The sequence below is a fragment of the Camelus ferus genome, chromosome 22 (genome assembly GCF_009834535.1).
Source record: "Camelus ferus isolate YT-003-E chromosome 22, BCGSAC_Cfer_1.0, whole genome shotgun sequence".
NCBI lineage: Eukaryota > Metazoa > Chordata > Mammalia > Artiodactyla > Camelidae > Camelus > Camelus ferus.
Window position 1 is genome coordinate 19,912,012 of NC_045717.1, and position 14,151 is coordinate 19,926,162.

The following is a 14,151-nucleotide window of genomic DNA, read 5'->3' on the forward strand; positions in this document are numbered from 1 at the left end:
TCTGTATTTTCTCTGATTCTGGGAGCACAGTTTGGTCATGTAATCTCAAATCTCTCATGTGTCTAGGAATAGGTGTTGCCTTTCAGGTTGTTTACTTTTTTTCCCTAGTTGTGAAGATAACAGTGATCACTCAGAGATCTTTACATATCAGAGCAGGAACCATCCATTCAGTTGTGTTTCCCTTATAAGACTATACATTGTTTTCACGTATTCATTCCTCTGCTAGTGAACATGTCAGTAGTTTCAAAGTTTTTCTTCTATGATCATGCTTGGATCACTGCATTTGAATTTCTTTCCTCACTTCTGAAAATTCCCTACCCTGAATACCTGTTTGTCACTCTAAAGCCATTTTCCATGCATTACCTTCTGTTTTATCATTGCTCTTTTCAGAGCAGGATTAACAGTTCACCTAAAAGGGAATTAGGCCATGATTTTGTCATGGGCATCAAAGATGTTTATTACTCAAGAGTACTTTCTAAGGAGGGTAGTGTAAGGGTAAGCTAGTTCAGGTGGCTTGTGCAAATGGGTTGGCCCTTTAACGTGTATAGGAGTGGAGGCTGCAGGATTTCAAGGTTTGACTCTCCTACCCACTGGCACAAAAAGAAAAGGAGCATGTGTCAACCTTCCTAACTTAGTTATCCATTGTAGTCCAGGCAAGTGAGCAGGTACCTAAAGCCTTAGGAGTCAAATATCAAAAAAAAAAAAAAAAAGGATTTCTTTATTACAGTTCACGCCTGAGGTTTATAGACTCAATGATGCCACATCTCATTTACATGAATTTGAATATTAATTGAAAAGCCATGTGAAACAAGTAACATAATTAAGATAAAAATCATCGTTTTTGCCTTCTAGCAAGCAACAACTATGATCACCAATGAGAGGATAACTTTATCTCCTCACATCATTCAATACAGAAAAACGTCTAGCTCGCTTAAATAGCAACCACATCCTCTAACAAAAGCCACAATCCTATAAGAAGTCTATTTCAGCAGCGCATTACTCTTATACCTCACAGCCCTTTAAAGTCTGCAGTCATTTTTATTAGAATTCATTGCATCCCCTCTTTGACCACCAGTGCGACCCTGTGGGTCACTGGTGAGGGTGCTGAAAAATCTGCTATAAGTTTTTGGTAGGGCTAGTGAATAAGAAATTAGTTTCATGACAAAAGTTACAATGAAAAAAGAATAAAAAATCAAATTTGTCTGAGGGAAAGACAGATTTGTATGCCCATGATAATACTGACTCATAATATATAATGAATAAATGAAGAAAACTGCAAGGTTTATTTGAATATCCATAATTATAATGAGCATTTTAATATATTCTCTTAGGAAATGAAAACCACAATACTTGTTAGCATGTGTAAGCTTCAAAAAGAGTTGATAAACTATTTCTCTGAAACAACTATAGAAACTTTTGCTTCACAAAAATGCACATACTTAAAAAATTCACATATTTAAAAAAATACATGTACTTTTAATCACATTCAATCAAATACAATTGTAAACATAGAGGGATTATGTTCAGCTAGAAGTAAAAGAAAGCGCCCAGCATCTTCCTGATATGTGGAACGTGGAAGGTGCTGATTCCCACATGGAAGGACCGGGTCAAGGCAGCCACAACACACTACAGCAGAGAAACAAGCTCCTGTGTCATTCTTTTTGGCTGCACCATTGTAAACGTCACAGTAAATCAGGAAAACATACTCAATAGCACTATTAATGGCATAAGGTGTTTCCTACACAAATTAGACATTGTAAAGATATAGCCTACAGAAGAGGGTAATGTAAAGATATAATCTACAGAAGAGGGTAATCAGGCAATACTCCCAACCATGAAACTCCAAATTACCTTCCGAGGGCACACAAGAAACCTTACAGAAAAATTCAATCTCAGACAGATCTTTGATGTGGAAGTTGGGAAGACAGCAGGGGAAAACTACACCTCTAAGCAAATGGAAATCAACCATTTGTTGGTGGGTTGAGGATACTCTTAACTACAAGAGTACTGAACCTGTAAAGTAAGCTGGAAGATGGCGTCCTTGAATCTCCTATGCATCTGCCTTCTCCCAGTGTGGTGGCTTCAAAGTCTGAAGAACACCTCCCCATCTGCTTTTCAACCCAACTCAAGGGGCACTCTTTGTGAATTCTAACATGAACCACATAGGGGGTGAATTCTGGAAAAATCTAGGTCCTAACCTTATTCACAGACAAGATATCTCCAACTCTTTCAGTGTATTTTGGGGGGAGCAGGTAGATAATTAGGTTTATTTATTTTTATTTTTAAAATGGAGGTACTGAGGATTGAACCCAGGACCTTGTGTATGCTAAGCATGCGCTCTACCACTGAGCTATACTCTCCCCCAAGATATCTGCAACTCTAGACTTCTTTCTTCTATCACAAGTCTCTCCTCTTAATTCAAATTCTATTCACCAAATGCCAGTCAGAAGGAAAGACAAAAAGCAAATGGGAAAATCATAATTTACATAAAAGTGTACTCTCTGATAACCTTGTCATACATAAAAAAGGATTCCAAGTGTCTAAACAGAAAGGAAAATGGAAAAAGGCCCCAAAGCCACCACCTCCAAAAAATGATCTTTCTCAGTAGAAAAGGTACCATATATATAAAAGATTAGAATATCTGGGAAATGCCACCCAAGGCCAGTAGGAAAATCCCAACAAATACCAAACTGCTATTTTCTATGGCCCTTTATCTGAGAATAAATAGAATATTATAAAAATTTAAGCCTAACTGCATATTAGAATTACACTTTAATTCAACCATGGATCCAACAGGCTTCAAAACAGAAAGAGAAAAAAAAATCATTATTTGATTAAACAAAAAAAATCACTACCTTTAAACCATATGTACAACTGTTGAAAGACAACTGACAGATTTAACTCACATTAATATTCATTCCTGAAAATAGCAGAAATCAACCACCCAAGGATGCACTTTAAGATCCTTAATAAACACAACATATTTATAAACTTTTAAAACAACTCTTTCATATTGAAGGTCTTCTGGAACATAAGGCGTGGATTACTTTCCATCAAGTTGTCTCATGTTACACTTACACTTCTTCTTCATGGGAGTTTTCATATGTAACGATGTGGGCCTATTGAAGTCTTTCCCAGGCTGTTTACAAACAAGAAGTTTTATCTAGTGAATCCTTTCATGCTTTCGTAAAGCAAAGCGATAAGAGAAGGCTTTCCCACATTCTTCACATTTATACAGTTTCTCTCCAGTGTGCACTCTCATGTGCCTTCGAATGCTTGAGAGACAAATGTAGGTTTTTCCACATTCGTGACACTCATAGGGTTTCTCTCCAGTGTGAGTTCTCTCATGCACTGGAGCATAAGTGAAACTGAAGGCTTTCCCACATATGTTACACTCACAGGAGTTTTCTTCAGTGTGGGTTCCTTCACGATCCCGAAGAGGTCTGGGAGTACTAAACACTTTAGAACATGTTTTACACACATACGGTTTCTCTCCTGTGTGAGAGCGTCCACATGTTTGAAGAGAACTGGTAAAAATCAATGCTTTCCCATTTTCCTTACATTCATACAGTTTTTCTCCAGTGTGATTTCTTTCATGATGTTGGAAACCTTTTTTAGATCTAAAGCGTTTTCCACATTGTTTACATTGATAGGGTCTCTCTCCAGTGTGACTCCTTTCATGTATTTTAAGAGAACTGGGATTAATGAAGGCTTTCTCACGTTCTTTACATTTATAAGGCCCATCTCTTGTGTGTGTTATCATGTGATCTTGCAAGGTTTGATACCATGTGAAGGCTTTTCCACATTCCTTACACTCGTAGGGTTTTTCACCAGTGTGGGTCCTTTCATGATTTCGAAGCGAATGGGGACTACTCAGTGCTTTAGAACATGTCTTACACGCATACGGTTTCACTCCAGTGTGATGCAGCACGTGCAATCGGAAGGAACTGAAATAACCGAAGCCTTTGCCACACTGCTTACATTCATAGGGTTTCTCTCCTCTGTGGCTCTTTTCATGTGCTCGAAAGGTTTGTTTCCATCGAAAGGCTTTTCCACACTGTTTACACTGATAGGGGTTCTCTCCAGTGTGAGACCTTTCATGCGTTCGAAGAGAACTGTGATACCTGAAGGCTTTGCCACATTGTTTACACTGATGGGGTTTCTCTCCAGTGTGGCTTCTCTGGTGCACTTTAAGAGCATAGGAACTAATGAAGACCTTTTCACATTCCTTACATTTATAAGGTCCATCTCCAGTGTGTGTAATCATGTGTTTCTGAAAGGTTATGAGCCATGTGAAGGCTTTCCCACATTCCTTACACTTATATGGTTTTTCTCCAGTGTGGGTTCTTTCATGTTTCCGAAAAGCACTGAGAGTACTCAATGCTTTAGAGCACGTTTTACATTCATACAGTTTCTCTCCAGTGTGACTTCTTTTGTGCACTAGGAAGGAAGTAAAATAATTAGAGGCTTTACCACCTTCCTTACATTTATATAGCTTGTCATCGTATTTTTGAAACTCTTCTGGTTTATGTTCAATGTGACAGCTCATGTGTTTAATAAGAGATGATTGATCCGTGAAGACTGTTGCACATGCACTGCATTCCCATGGTTTTAATCCAGGAGTTTTCTTGTTTAGATTGAGAGTTGGAATGAGGTTGACGTTTTCTCCACATAGACTACTGTCTTTACTTTCAGAGAGTCTCTCTACCATGTGACTTCTATAAAAAAATGAGAAGCACATTTTTAATGATTTTCTTATTGATCTTACATTTATTGTATTTATTATGATTTATAGGAATAGGATAGGTTTTCCACCTTCTGTGAATTATTAGAAAGTGAATATACTGTGCACTGCAATGGGACTTCACCCTTTCTACTAGTAAAAAGTGATATTCAAATACAGAGTTTATTAAATACTCTTTGCAAGTGAACCTATTTTGCAAACACCTAATATTTTTGTCACACTTAAGAAAATGTTTTTGGTAGGAATTTTCTAAGAAGTACTAAATTTGAAGACAGAGCTGTTTGTTTCGTTTGCTTGTTTTTAAAATTTCATAATTTACCAGGAGCCTCACATGAGACAACGCTTTCTATTCTGAGTGTGACTTACCTTAGTTTTTGCGCCTGGCTTTTGTACTGATCTCCAATGTCATGACCTTCCCATGTTTTTCCTAAAATGCAGACCCAGAAAAATTATTCAAAAATACTAGAAATTAATACAAATTATTTGATTCTATGTACATGGTTAACTGTGACCATGCTCAATTTATGTAACAACAACCTCCCTTCCCCAATTCCACATCTTTGAATGGTGTCAGTAACCACGAAGCATTTGTTCTCTAATTGAGGAGGTGAGGGAAAGTCATCATTCTTACCCACTGAGGTCAGGTTCCAAAAGATTTCCTGCATCACATCTCTGTAGAGTTTCTTTTGTGAAGGATCCAATAAAGCCCACTCCTCCAGGGTGAAGTTCACAGCCACATCCTCAGTGGCCAGTGAGTCCTAAAACATCCCAAATATGTAGGGTAAGATGCATGGGACTGACAGAACTATACATCTATACTCCACTTACAGGAAGATTACACATGACTCCGTATGACTCAGTCATCAGAAACTTAACTCTCTCCATGCTTCCTCATAAATTTAACAGCATCATGGGCACATGGAAATTAATTATACATTATTTCTGTGATCACATTATACCTTATACCTCATTAACAGCAGAGCCCAGAGATTGTTAGGAACCGACAGAAATGCCATACAAGTGAAACGGATATCCTTTTAAGAACAATGATTTCGTATGAGAAAAGTTCTTTCATCTTCTTCCTTATTATCCACCATTCACAGCACTCCATGAGGCAGAGGGTCAAGTCTGCATGAGTTTTTAGTGAACGAGTTTCCTGAGAAGAACTGAAAGCTCCCCCCCACATTCTTATCACCAAACATGAGAGGCCACGGGGCCTGTAGAAATCAAATTTTTAAAGCCCAGCTGAACACATTGTTCCAAAGTCCTCCAGCTCTTTAGAAGGAATCAGATGCACCTGACTGAATATAAATATTCTGGGGAAGCACTGATTTTAAGTTGTATAATAATTATCACAGACTCTTTTCTTCCTTTCTTTATATAGGTAATTTTATGCAGCTAGAAAGTTATTTAAACTTAGAGCTCAGACCCGAGGAAAAAGGAGTAACAACTTAGATCACAAAATCCCTACACTCTTGTGCCTCAGGGTTTCTTCCAGTCAAAGTTTAGAAAACATAGTGAGACACTGTGCCAGAATAGCTCTTTCTGGTTGGTCAAACCCTGTTCCCTTGAGGAACAGGTTAAGAGCTACACCTTGCAAGGGAGTTCACTGGAGTCCATGTGATTTGATGGTGAATTTGTCCATGATTATGCAATATGTAAAGTTTGCATCAGTGGTTTCCTCCAAAACAACATAAAGTCTCAATTCTGCAATTTCAGGATGTTGTGTTTCCTGAGCAGCCACTCTAGCTGCTGCCGGGCCAACATCTAGTCTGGAATTTATGAATTTACAAGCCGTGATTCTTGATCTCAAAGAAGAGAATGAAAAAAACTTGAAATAAACAGGTCTTCCTAGAGCCATGAGACCACTGACTGCAAAGGGCAAAGTGATGTCTCCAAAACTGGAAAAGAGAAAATAAAGACTTTTTGAAATATGCCCCAAATATTCTGTTCTTAAGGCCTGTACTAAAAAGAAAAAAAAAAGTTTCACTAGAGTCTAATGCATGGACAAAAGGAACAAAAAAGATACAACACAATATCCATGAACCCTGGCATAACCTTCCTTAGCACAAGATTTGAAACACACGTAATGAAAATAACTGAAGGGAAAGAAAGAAAAAGATGACACAAGAAAAAAAGCACTGAGGTTTTCCTAAATTTAATGATAGACAACAACTGTAAATCCACGAATCTCAGTGAACACTAACATGAAAATGCTGAAAATGGAGACCAAAGTATATCATATTAAAACTAGAGAAAAATCAAGGGCAAAAAGAATATATTTTAAGAAACCAAAGAAGGAAACAGACCTCAGTTTTGGAAAAACAAATTGAATTAAATCAGACTTTTTTTTCAGAAAACAAACAAGAATGCAGTGGATTGAAATACTTAAAGGTAATTAAAAAACCATGCTCAGAATTATATATAAAGCACAATTATCCTTAATAATAAAGAAGAAATACGGACGTTCTGTGACAAAAATTCAGGGAATTTGTCATTAGTCAACCAACTTTGAAAGAAACTTGCAAAATTCATAAGAAAGAATACAGATGATGGTGGGTTATAAGAGGAATAAATAAAGATAAACATCTTTTAAATTATCACATGTAACACGTGTCACTTTGTGTAAAATAATATTAGCAAAATAACATTGGTAATGATAATTTTGTGGATAAGTGAAATAAATGACATCCATGTAAAAAGGGATAGAATTGGGGGAATTGGGACAGTGTAGTATGAGGTAACCACACAACCACTGAAGAGATATAGTGTTACTTGACAGAGGATGTGGGTTAGTTCTAAATGTAAACTGAAAACTCAAGGGCAGCCACTAAAAAGGTTTTTTTTTTTCTTAATGTGTAATTGATAGGCTAAGAGAGGATAAACTGAAGACTCAGGTAAATGCTCAGTTAAAGCCAGAGAAGGCAGAAAAAAAGGGGGAAGACAAAAGAAAGACTAAACAAGGGCAACCAATAGAAACAATAGAAGGTGTGATAGATATTAATCCCACTGTATGAATCACTATTTCAATCACCAATGCTCTCAATACAAATGAAAGACAAATATAATAGTATGAGATTGTAAAAATTGTAATTCTATTTCGTCTATGAAAACTCCTTTTTACATATGAAGACACAGACAGATGAAAGGTAAAAGGACAGAGAAAAATGCACCATGCCGAAACTAATCAAAAGAAAGCTGCCAGGGATGTGTGAATTTCAGACAATGGAGATTTCAGACCAAGGAAAACTCAAGAGATAAAGGGGCTTTACAGAATGACAAAAAGATCCAAGAAGGCATAACAATCCTTCATGTGTACGTGCATAACAACAATGGGGCAAAATACATAAAGCAAGACCACAAATAATGCAAGGAGAAATACATGAATCCACACCTATAGCTGCAGACAGTCACATTCCCTTCTCACGAGCTGTACATTTCAGCAGGCAGAAGATCAGGAAAGACAGCTGAACTGAACAAGCACTGTGAAACAACTCGATTTAACTGTGGTCTATGTAATGCTTTATGCAACAAGGAATCTACACACATTCTTCACAAGTTCACATGGAATATTCACTAAGACAGAACACATTCTGGGATGTAAAACATACCTTCATAAATCTGGAAGAACAAAAATCATACAGACTATGCTCTTAGACCTCACAGGCATTAATCTAGAAATCGGTCACAGCAAGAGAGTAGGAAAACACCCCGTTAGGTGGAGACTCCACAACACATTTCTAAATAGTACGTAAGATCAAAAAGTAAAATTTATTTCAATGAAATGAAATGAAAACACAATGTATCAAAGGATATGGGATGCAGCAAAAGCAGTGTGTAGAGGGAAATTTATGCCATCAAACAAGTACACTGGAAAAACATCAAGTATAAACCTTAATGTAAGCATCTACCTTAGGAAGCAATAAAAAAGAAGAGCATATAAAATGTAAATACGCAGAACAAAAGAACTAATGTAAATAAGAAAAAATGAACATAATTGTGAGATATCAAAGGAGAAAAAATTTAACTCTGGTTCTTTGACAAGATTAATAACACTGACAAATATCTAGTCAAGATAACTAAAAATAGAGGGAAGACAAAGTACTAATATCAGAAAGGAACAGAGGGGAAAATGAAAACTAAAAAGGATTTGATAAAATCCAACATCCACTTAAGAAAAAAAACTAGTAATAGAGGGAACTTTCACTTCTTTAGAAAGGATATCTTCATGAGTCCTGTAGCTAAAGTGGTAACATTTGTTTGTATAACATGAGTCTCCCTGTGACACATCTGGAAGAATCCATAACAATAGAGATAATTCCTGGAATTAATAAGAGACTAAGACTGAAGGTTAACCAATTGCTTTCCCATAGACCCGCACAAATATACTCAACTGATCTTAGACAAAGAAGGAAAGACAATTCAAATGAAAAGGAAATCTTTTATTAAACAAATAGTGCTGCAATTAATGGATATCCACATAAAACACCTGCACACACATAGACACACAAGAAATGTAGACACAGGTCTTATATATTTCACAAAAATTATCACAGATTTAAATATAAAATGCAAAAGTAATAAACTCCTAGAAAATAACATAGAAGGAAATGTAGGTGACTTTGGGTTTAATGATGAATTTTCAAAGATAACACCAAATGCAAGGTCTGGAAAAGAAAAAATAAAATAGAATTTCACTTCTTGGAAATGAAAAAACCCCTGCTCTGAGAAAGACAGCGTTAAGAGAATGAAAAGACAAGTCAGAGAGTAGGAGAAAATCTTAGCAAAACACTTGTCTGGTAAATGACTGGTATCCAGCATATCCAAAGAACTCCTAAAACTTTAACCGTAAGAAAGAAAACAACCTAATTAAAAATGGGCAAAAGATCTGAACAAACAGCTCCCCAAAGAAGATATACCAAAAAGAACCAGGCTACAGGAAAATACACTTAACATCAAATGTCAGTAGGAAATGGAAAATACAACACAATGAGGTATCACTACACATTTATCAAAGGCTAAATTTCAAAACTCTCAGAGCACCAAATTTTGGTGGAGATGTGAATATAATCCTCATTCAGTGCTTGAGGGGAAAGGAACTTGGTACCCCAACAATGCAAGACAGTGGCTTTCTTTAAAAAAATATATATATATATTTATTCTTACTATGTATAGTAAGATCCAACAATCACACTCCTTGCTATTTGTCCAAATGAGTTGAAATCTTATGTTCCCAGAAAACCTGTACAAAAATAGCTATAGGGGCTTTATTCATAATTGGCAAGAGTTAGAGTTAAGAAAGATATCTTTCAAGGGCCCAATAAACATAATCAGTGGTATATCCATATGATGAAATACTATTCAGTGATAAAAAAAATGAGTTTATCAAGCCATGAAAACATGTGGAGGAAGCTTGAAAGCATATTGCTAAGTAAAAGAAGGCTATATGAATGATATATTGTATATGATTTTCTGGAAAAGGCAAAAACATGAGACAATAAAAAGATCTTTGGTTTTGAAGGATTTGGGGGTTGGAGAAAGAGATGAATCAATAGGTGAAGCACAGAGGATTTTGAGGGAATTAAAATTCACTACATGTGCATAAATGATAGACATTTTTATATATTTCCCAAACCTATACATTATACACACATCATATCATACAATAAAAAAAGTCCAAGTTAATGTACTCTCTGCACTTTAATCATCAGTAATGGTTCAGCAATTGGAACAAATGGACATGTCATACAAGATTTTAAAAATTGTGAATGCTGTGTGGATGGAGATGGGTTTTGTGAGAACTCTCTATAATTTCTGATCCATTTTTCTGTAAACCTAAGACTGCTATAAAAAAGCTGAAGTCTATTACCATATGATCCAGCAATCCCACTCCTGGGCATGTATCTGGGGGGGAATGCTAATTCGAGAAGATACATGCACCCCAATGTTCACAACAGCACTATTTACAATAGCCAAGACAGGGAAACAACCTAAATGTCCATCAACAGATGAGTGGATAAAGGAGTTGTGGTATATATACAATGGAATATTATTCAGCCATAAAAAAGAATGAAATATTATTCAGCCATTTGCAACAACATGGATGGACCTGGAGATTGTCATTCTAAGTGAAGTAAGCCAGAAAGAGAAAGAAAAATACCATATGATTATCACTCACCTGTAGAATCTTAAAAAAAATAATAAAAGACCCAAATGAATTTATTTACAAAACAGAAACAGATTCATAGACAGAAAACAAACTATGGTTACCATGGGGGGGGGAAGGGGGTGGGAAGGGATAAATTGGGGAATTTGCAGATACCAACTACTATATATAAAATAGATACACAACAAGTTTCTACTGTCTAGCACAAGAAACTATATTCAATATCTTGCAGTAACCTATAGTGAAAAAGAATATGAAAAGGAATATATGTATGTATATTATGACCAAAACATTCTGTATACCAGAAATTGACACAACATTGTAAACTGACTAGACTTCAATAAAAAAAAAATTTTTAAAGCTGGTCCCCCCCACCTCTCTCTCTCTGTATGTGTATATAAAAGATGAAAACAGAGCAGTACAGCTCACCCCTGTGGACTGCCTGAGTTTTCATTAGGTGTGGTGACTCCCAGGGTTACTTCTTCATCAAGAATGTCCCAATTAAGGGGTGAAGGGCAGTAACTCTCCACTGAGCTCCATCAGGTACCAGGGTGTGTTGTCATCCGTAGTCTATGCAGTCCCCAGAGCTGTGCGTTCAGTTAATGCCAAGCAGCTACCCAGGGAACCAAGGTGTTGGAGAAGGGTGCCTCCTCCAGCACCACAGCATCTCTCAAAGGACTGAAGAAAGAAACATCATCTCTCCAACGAGAGGCTTGGGCCAAAGGGCCAAGGTGTGGCTCCACATCACAAGCAGGTATCAGTAGCCAAGCTGAGCTGCTGGGCTGCCTTCTCCAGGGCCAGAGCCATGACAGCACCTCCATAGGATCAGTGCTTAGGAGAGGTCTCTATTTTCTAGAGAACCCAGCACATGGGGATAACCACAGCTTTAATGGCATATTACCATGGGGCCTGGGGCAGTGCCTTGCATCAGAAGCCTATGGATAAATTAACACCCTTGTCCAGACAGCCTCCAATCCCTGCCTGCAGGGTGAGAGGATGCTTCATGACATCGATTGCTTTATAGAATTTAAGGACCTTGAGCTTAAGTTGGGTTGGAACTAATCCCTTTGCTGTGCCAAATTGGGACTGTGGGTGTTGTCCACCCTAACCCAGAGCATAAGGATCTTTGTTGCAACAGATGCAGGGACAACAGCCTCAGAGTTACTTAAAAGTTTTGGTGATCCTTCTGCAATCTCACCACCTATTCTCTTTCACATTCCCTGAAATAATTGCTTTTTTTAAAGTACTATCTTTTGGGTTCACCTCATTCACAGGGTATAATCGTGCTCCCCGCTCCCCCCCCCCCAGCATTGTCTGGGCAAACCCAGCCTCAGTTACCCCTTCACTGTAAACGCACATAGGTTCCAGCTGAGACATCCACCCAGGACTACTTGGAGGAGGGCCCCCTTCTCAAACTCCTGCTCCCAGAGTACAAGGAATTAACAGAAACTGCCAACTCTGGGTCCTCCATATACAGAACCCAGGCTCGGAGGGGTCAACAACACAACTCAGGGCAGCACAGCACACAGGAAACGCGCCCCAGCAGCAGCCGCTCACGAAGCAGGAGCCTCCGGGCTTTCTTATCAGCCTGTCCAGGTAAGAAGCACTAGGGGGAAAGGGAGGGGCGAGGCTTAACTTTCAGCAGTCAGACATCAAACATGTGGATCCCAAATAATCGTTGCAATAACAAAAACTGTAAGAAAATCAGACATTCCCAGTGGCTTGTTTTTATGTAAGGAAACACTAAAGGGATAATGAAGTAGTAATCAAAACTGGTTATTTGAGGTGACAAAGGAAATCAAGAAGGGACAAACCCCTTATGCTTGCTTTGCTTGCATCCCCCAGCAGTGGGAAAGAGGAAAACTTACTGCTCCTAGCCCCGCTTTGAATACACAATACCTGGAAGCTTGACATGTATAAAAGACAATCAGACCCCGAGCCGGGTGCTCAGCCTTTGGAGGTGACTCCGCTGAGCCAGCACCGGTGCGGAATAAACCAGTCTTTTCTGATCCTCCGAGTGAGTGCCTTCTGTCGCTTCCCGCCGGGCTAATTCTTCTGTAACAGTGTGTGGCTGGAGTTAAGAGCAGAGGCGTGAAGGAGGATATGCGGGCAGGGAGTCTTAAGTTATTTTTCTTCCTTATGAGTTTAATTTAAACTTATCTACAAAGGACACAACCACAAGATCTGATCCTTTAAACAGTAATGATTATAAAATTGCAATCCATAAAAAATGAAAACCCTTTTTCAAACTGAAGGGATAAGGGACGTTATAGTTCGTCCCATTGCTACAGTAAACACAATTGTCTCCTAATGACCCTCCGGAGGTCACCGCACAATCTGGCAGAGACAGCGCGCTGCGCGCGCAGAGCTGCCCGGAGAGGCTCCGGAGTCGAGGGGAAGACGCCACCCGCAGTGATCGGACAGGACGCCCGGGATTCAGGCTGCTGGCTCGGCCCCCAGGCTGCGAACCCGATGGGACTGAGGTCTGAGCGTCGCCCCCTGGGGGACTCGGGTCTGCAGGCTCCGGAGTTGACCATGAGGAGGCCGGCTCCAGGCGGTTCCGACCAGTCAGTCTCTCCGCCACGTCTCCCTCTCACACTCACCATTGCGAGGTTTCCTAGGTCTTTCTGCGTCCTTCCCTCGACTCCAACGACAAGGGCAGCTCAGGGCGCCACAGAAGATACGGAGGAGCAACCACGGACCCCGAAGGGTAAGCAACACGAACCGCGAGCGCGGCGGGAAGGAGAAAGGACGTCCACGCTGGCTCGGCGCCTCGCCCCACCCACCTGCCTCAGCGGCCTCCTGATTGGACAGATTCCAATACCCGCCCCTCTGGTGGCTGAATGACAACCTTCAGGAGCAAGCCTGGCTCAGCAGAGCCACTTTCCGCAGGTAGGATATGGGACCTGTCCCCGCCTGCCACTTTGGTTTGTAACAGAACTTTTTCCTGGCCTGGGATTGTCTTCCGCAGCTCCTCGTGCACAGGGATTTCTAATTCAGTTTCACAGTATAGTTAAGAGCAAGTATAGTTAAGAGGATGGCCCAGGCCAGATCTGCCTGAAACAAGACTATCTTATGTCCTAGGGGGTCAAGGGCTTGATGTGAGGCTATGCGGCCAGTCATGGAACTGTGCTTCTTGTTAAGAAATGCAGACACTTCAAATGTGAACTGATGGATCTGTTCAAAGAAAATTGAAAACGTCTGAAAAGGATTCACCATTTTAAATGTCATTAAGAACATT

General features: G+C 39.1%; 1 protein-coding gene across 2 annotated transcripts; it reads right to left on the reverse strand.

The window, feature by feature from the left end:
- Positions 1–2,987: 2,987 nt before the first annotated feature.
- Positions 2,988–13,825, reverse strand: LOC106729206 (zinc finger protein 709-like). 2 transcript variants are annotated; one of them, XM_032465550.1, is made up of 5 exons: positions 13,514–13,825; positions 11,340–12,981; positions 5,376–5,502; positions 5,111–5,171; positions 2,988–4,718 (listed from the first exon to the last, which is right to left on the reverse strand). In XM_032465550.1, the coding sequence occupies exons 3-5, from the start codon at positions 5,407–5,409 to the stop codon at positions 3,164–3,166; spliced, it is 1,650 nt and encodes a 549-aa protein (XP_032321441.1). In that variant the 5' UTR covers positions 5,410–5,502; positions 11,340–12,981; positions 13,514–13,825; the 3' UTR covers positions 2,988–3,163. The 2 variants fall into 2 exon arrangements, with proteins under 2 accessions (XP_032321441.1, XP_032321440.1); XM_032465549.1 differs by lacking the exon at positions 11,340–12,981.
- Positions 13,826–14,151: the final 326 nt, after the last annotated feature.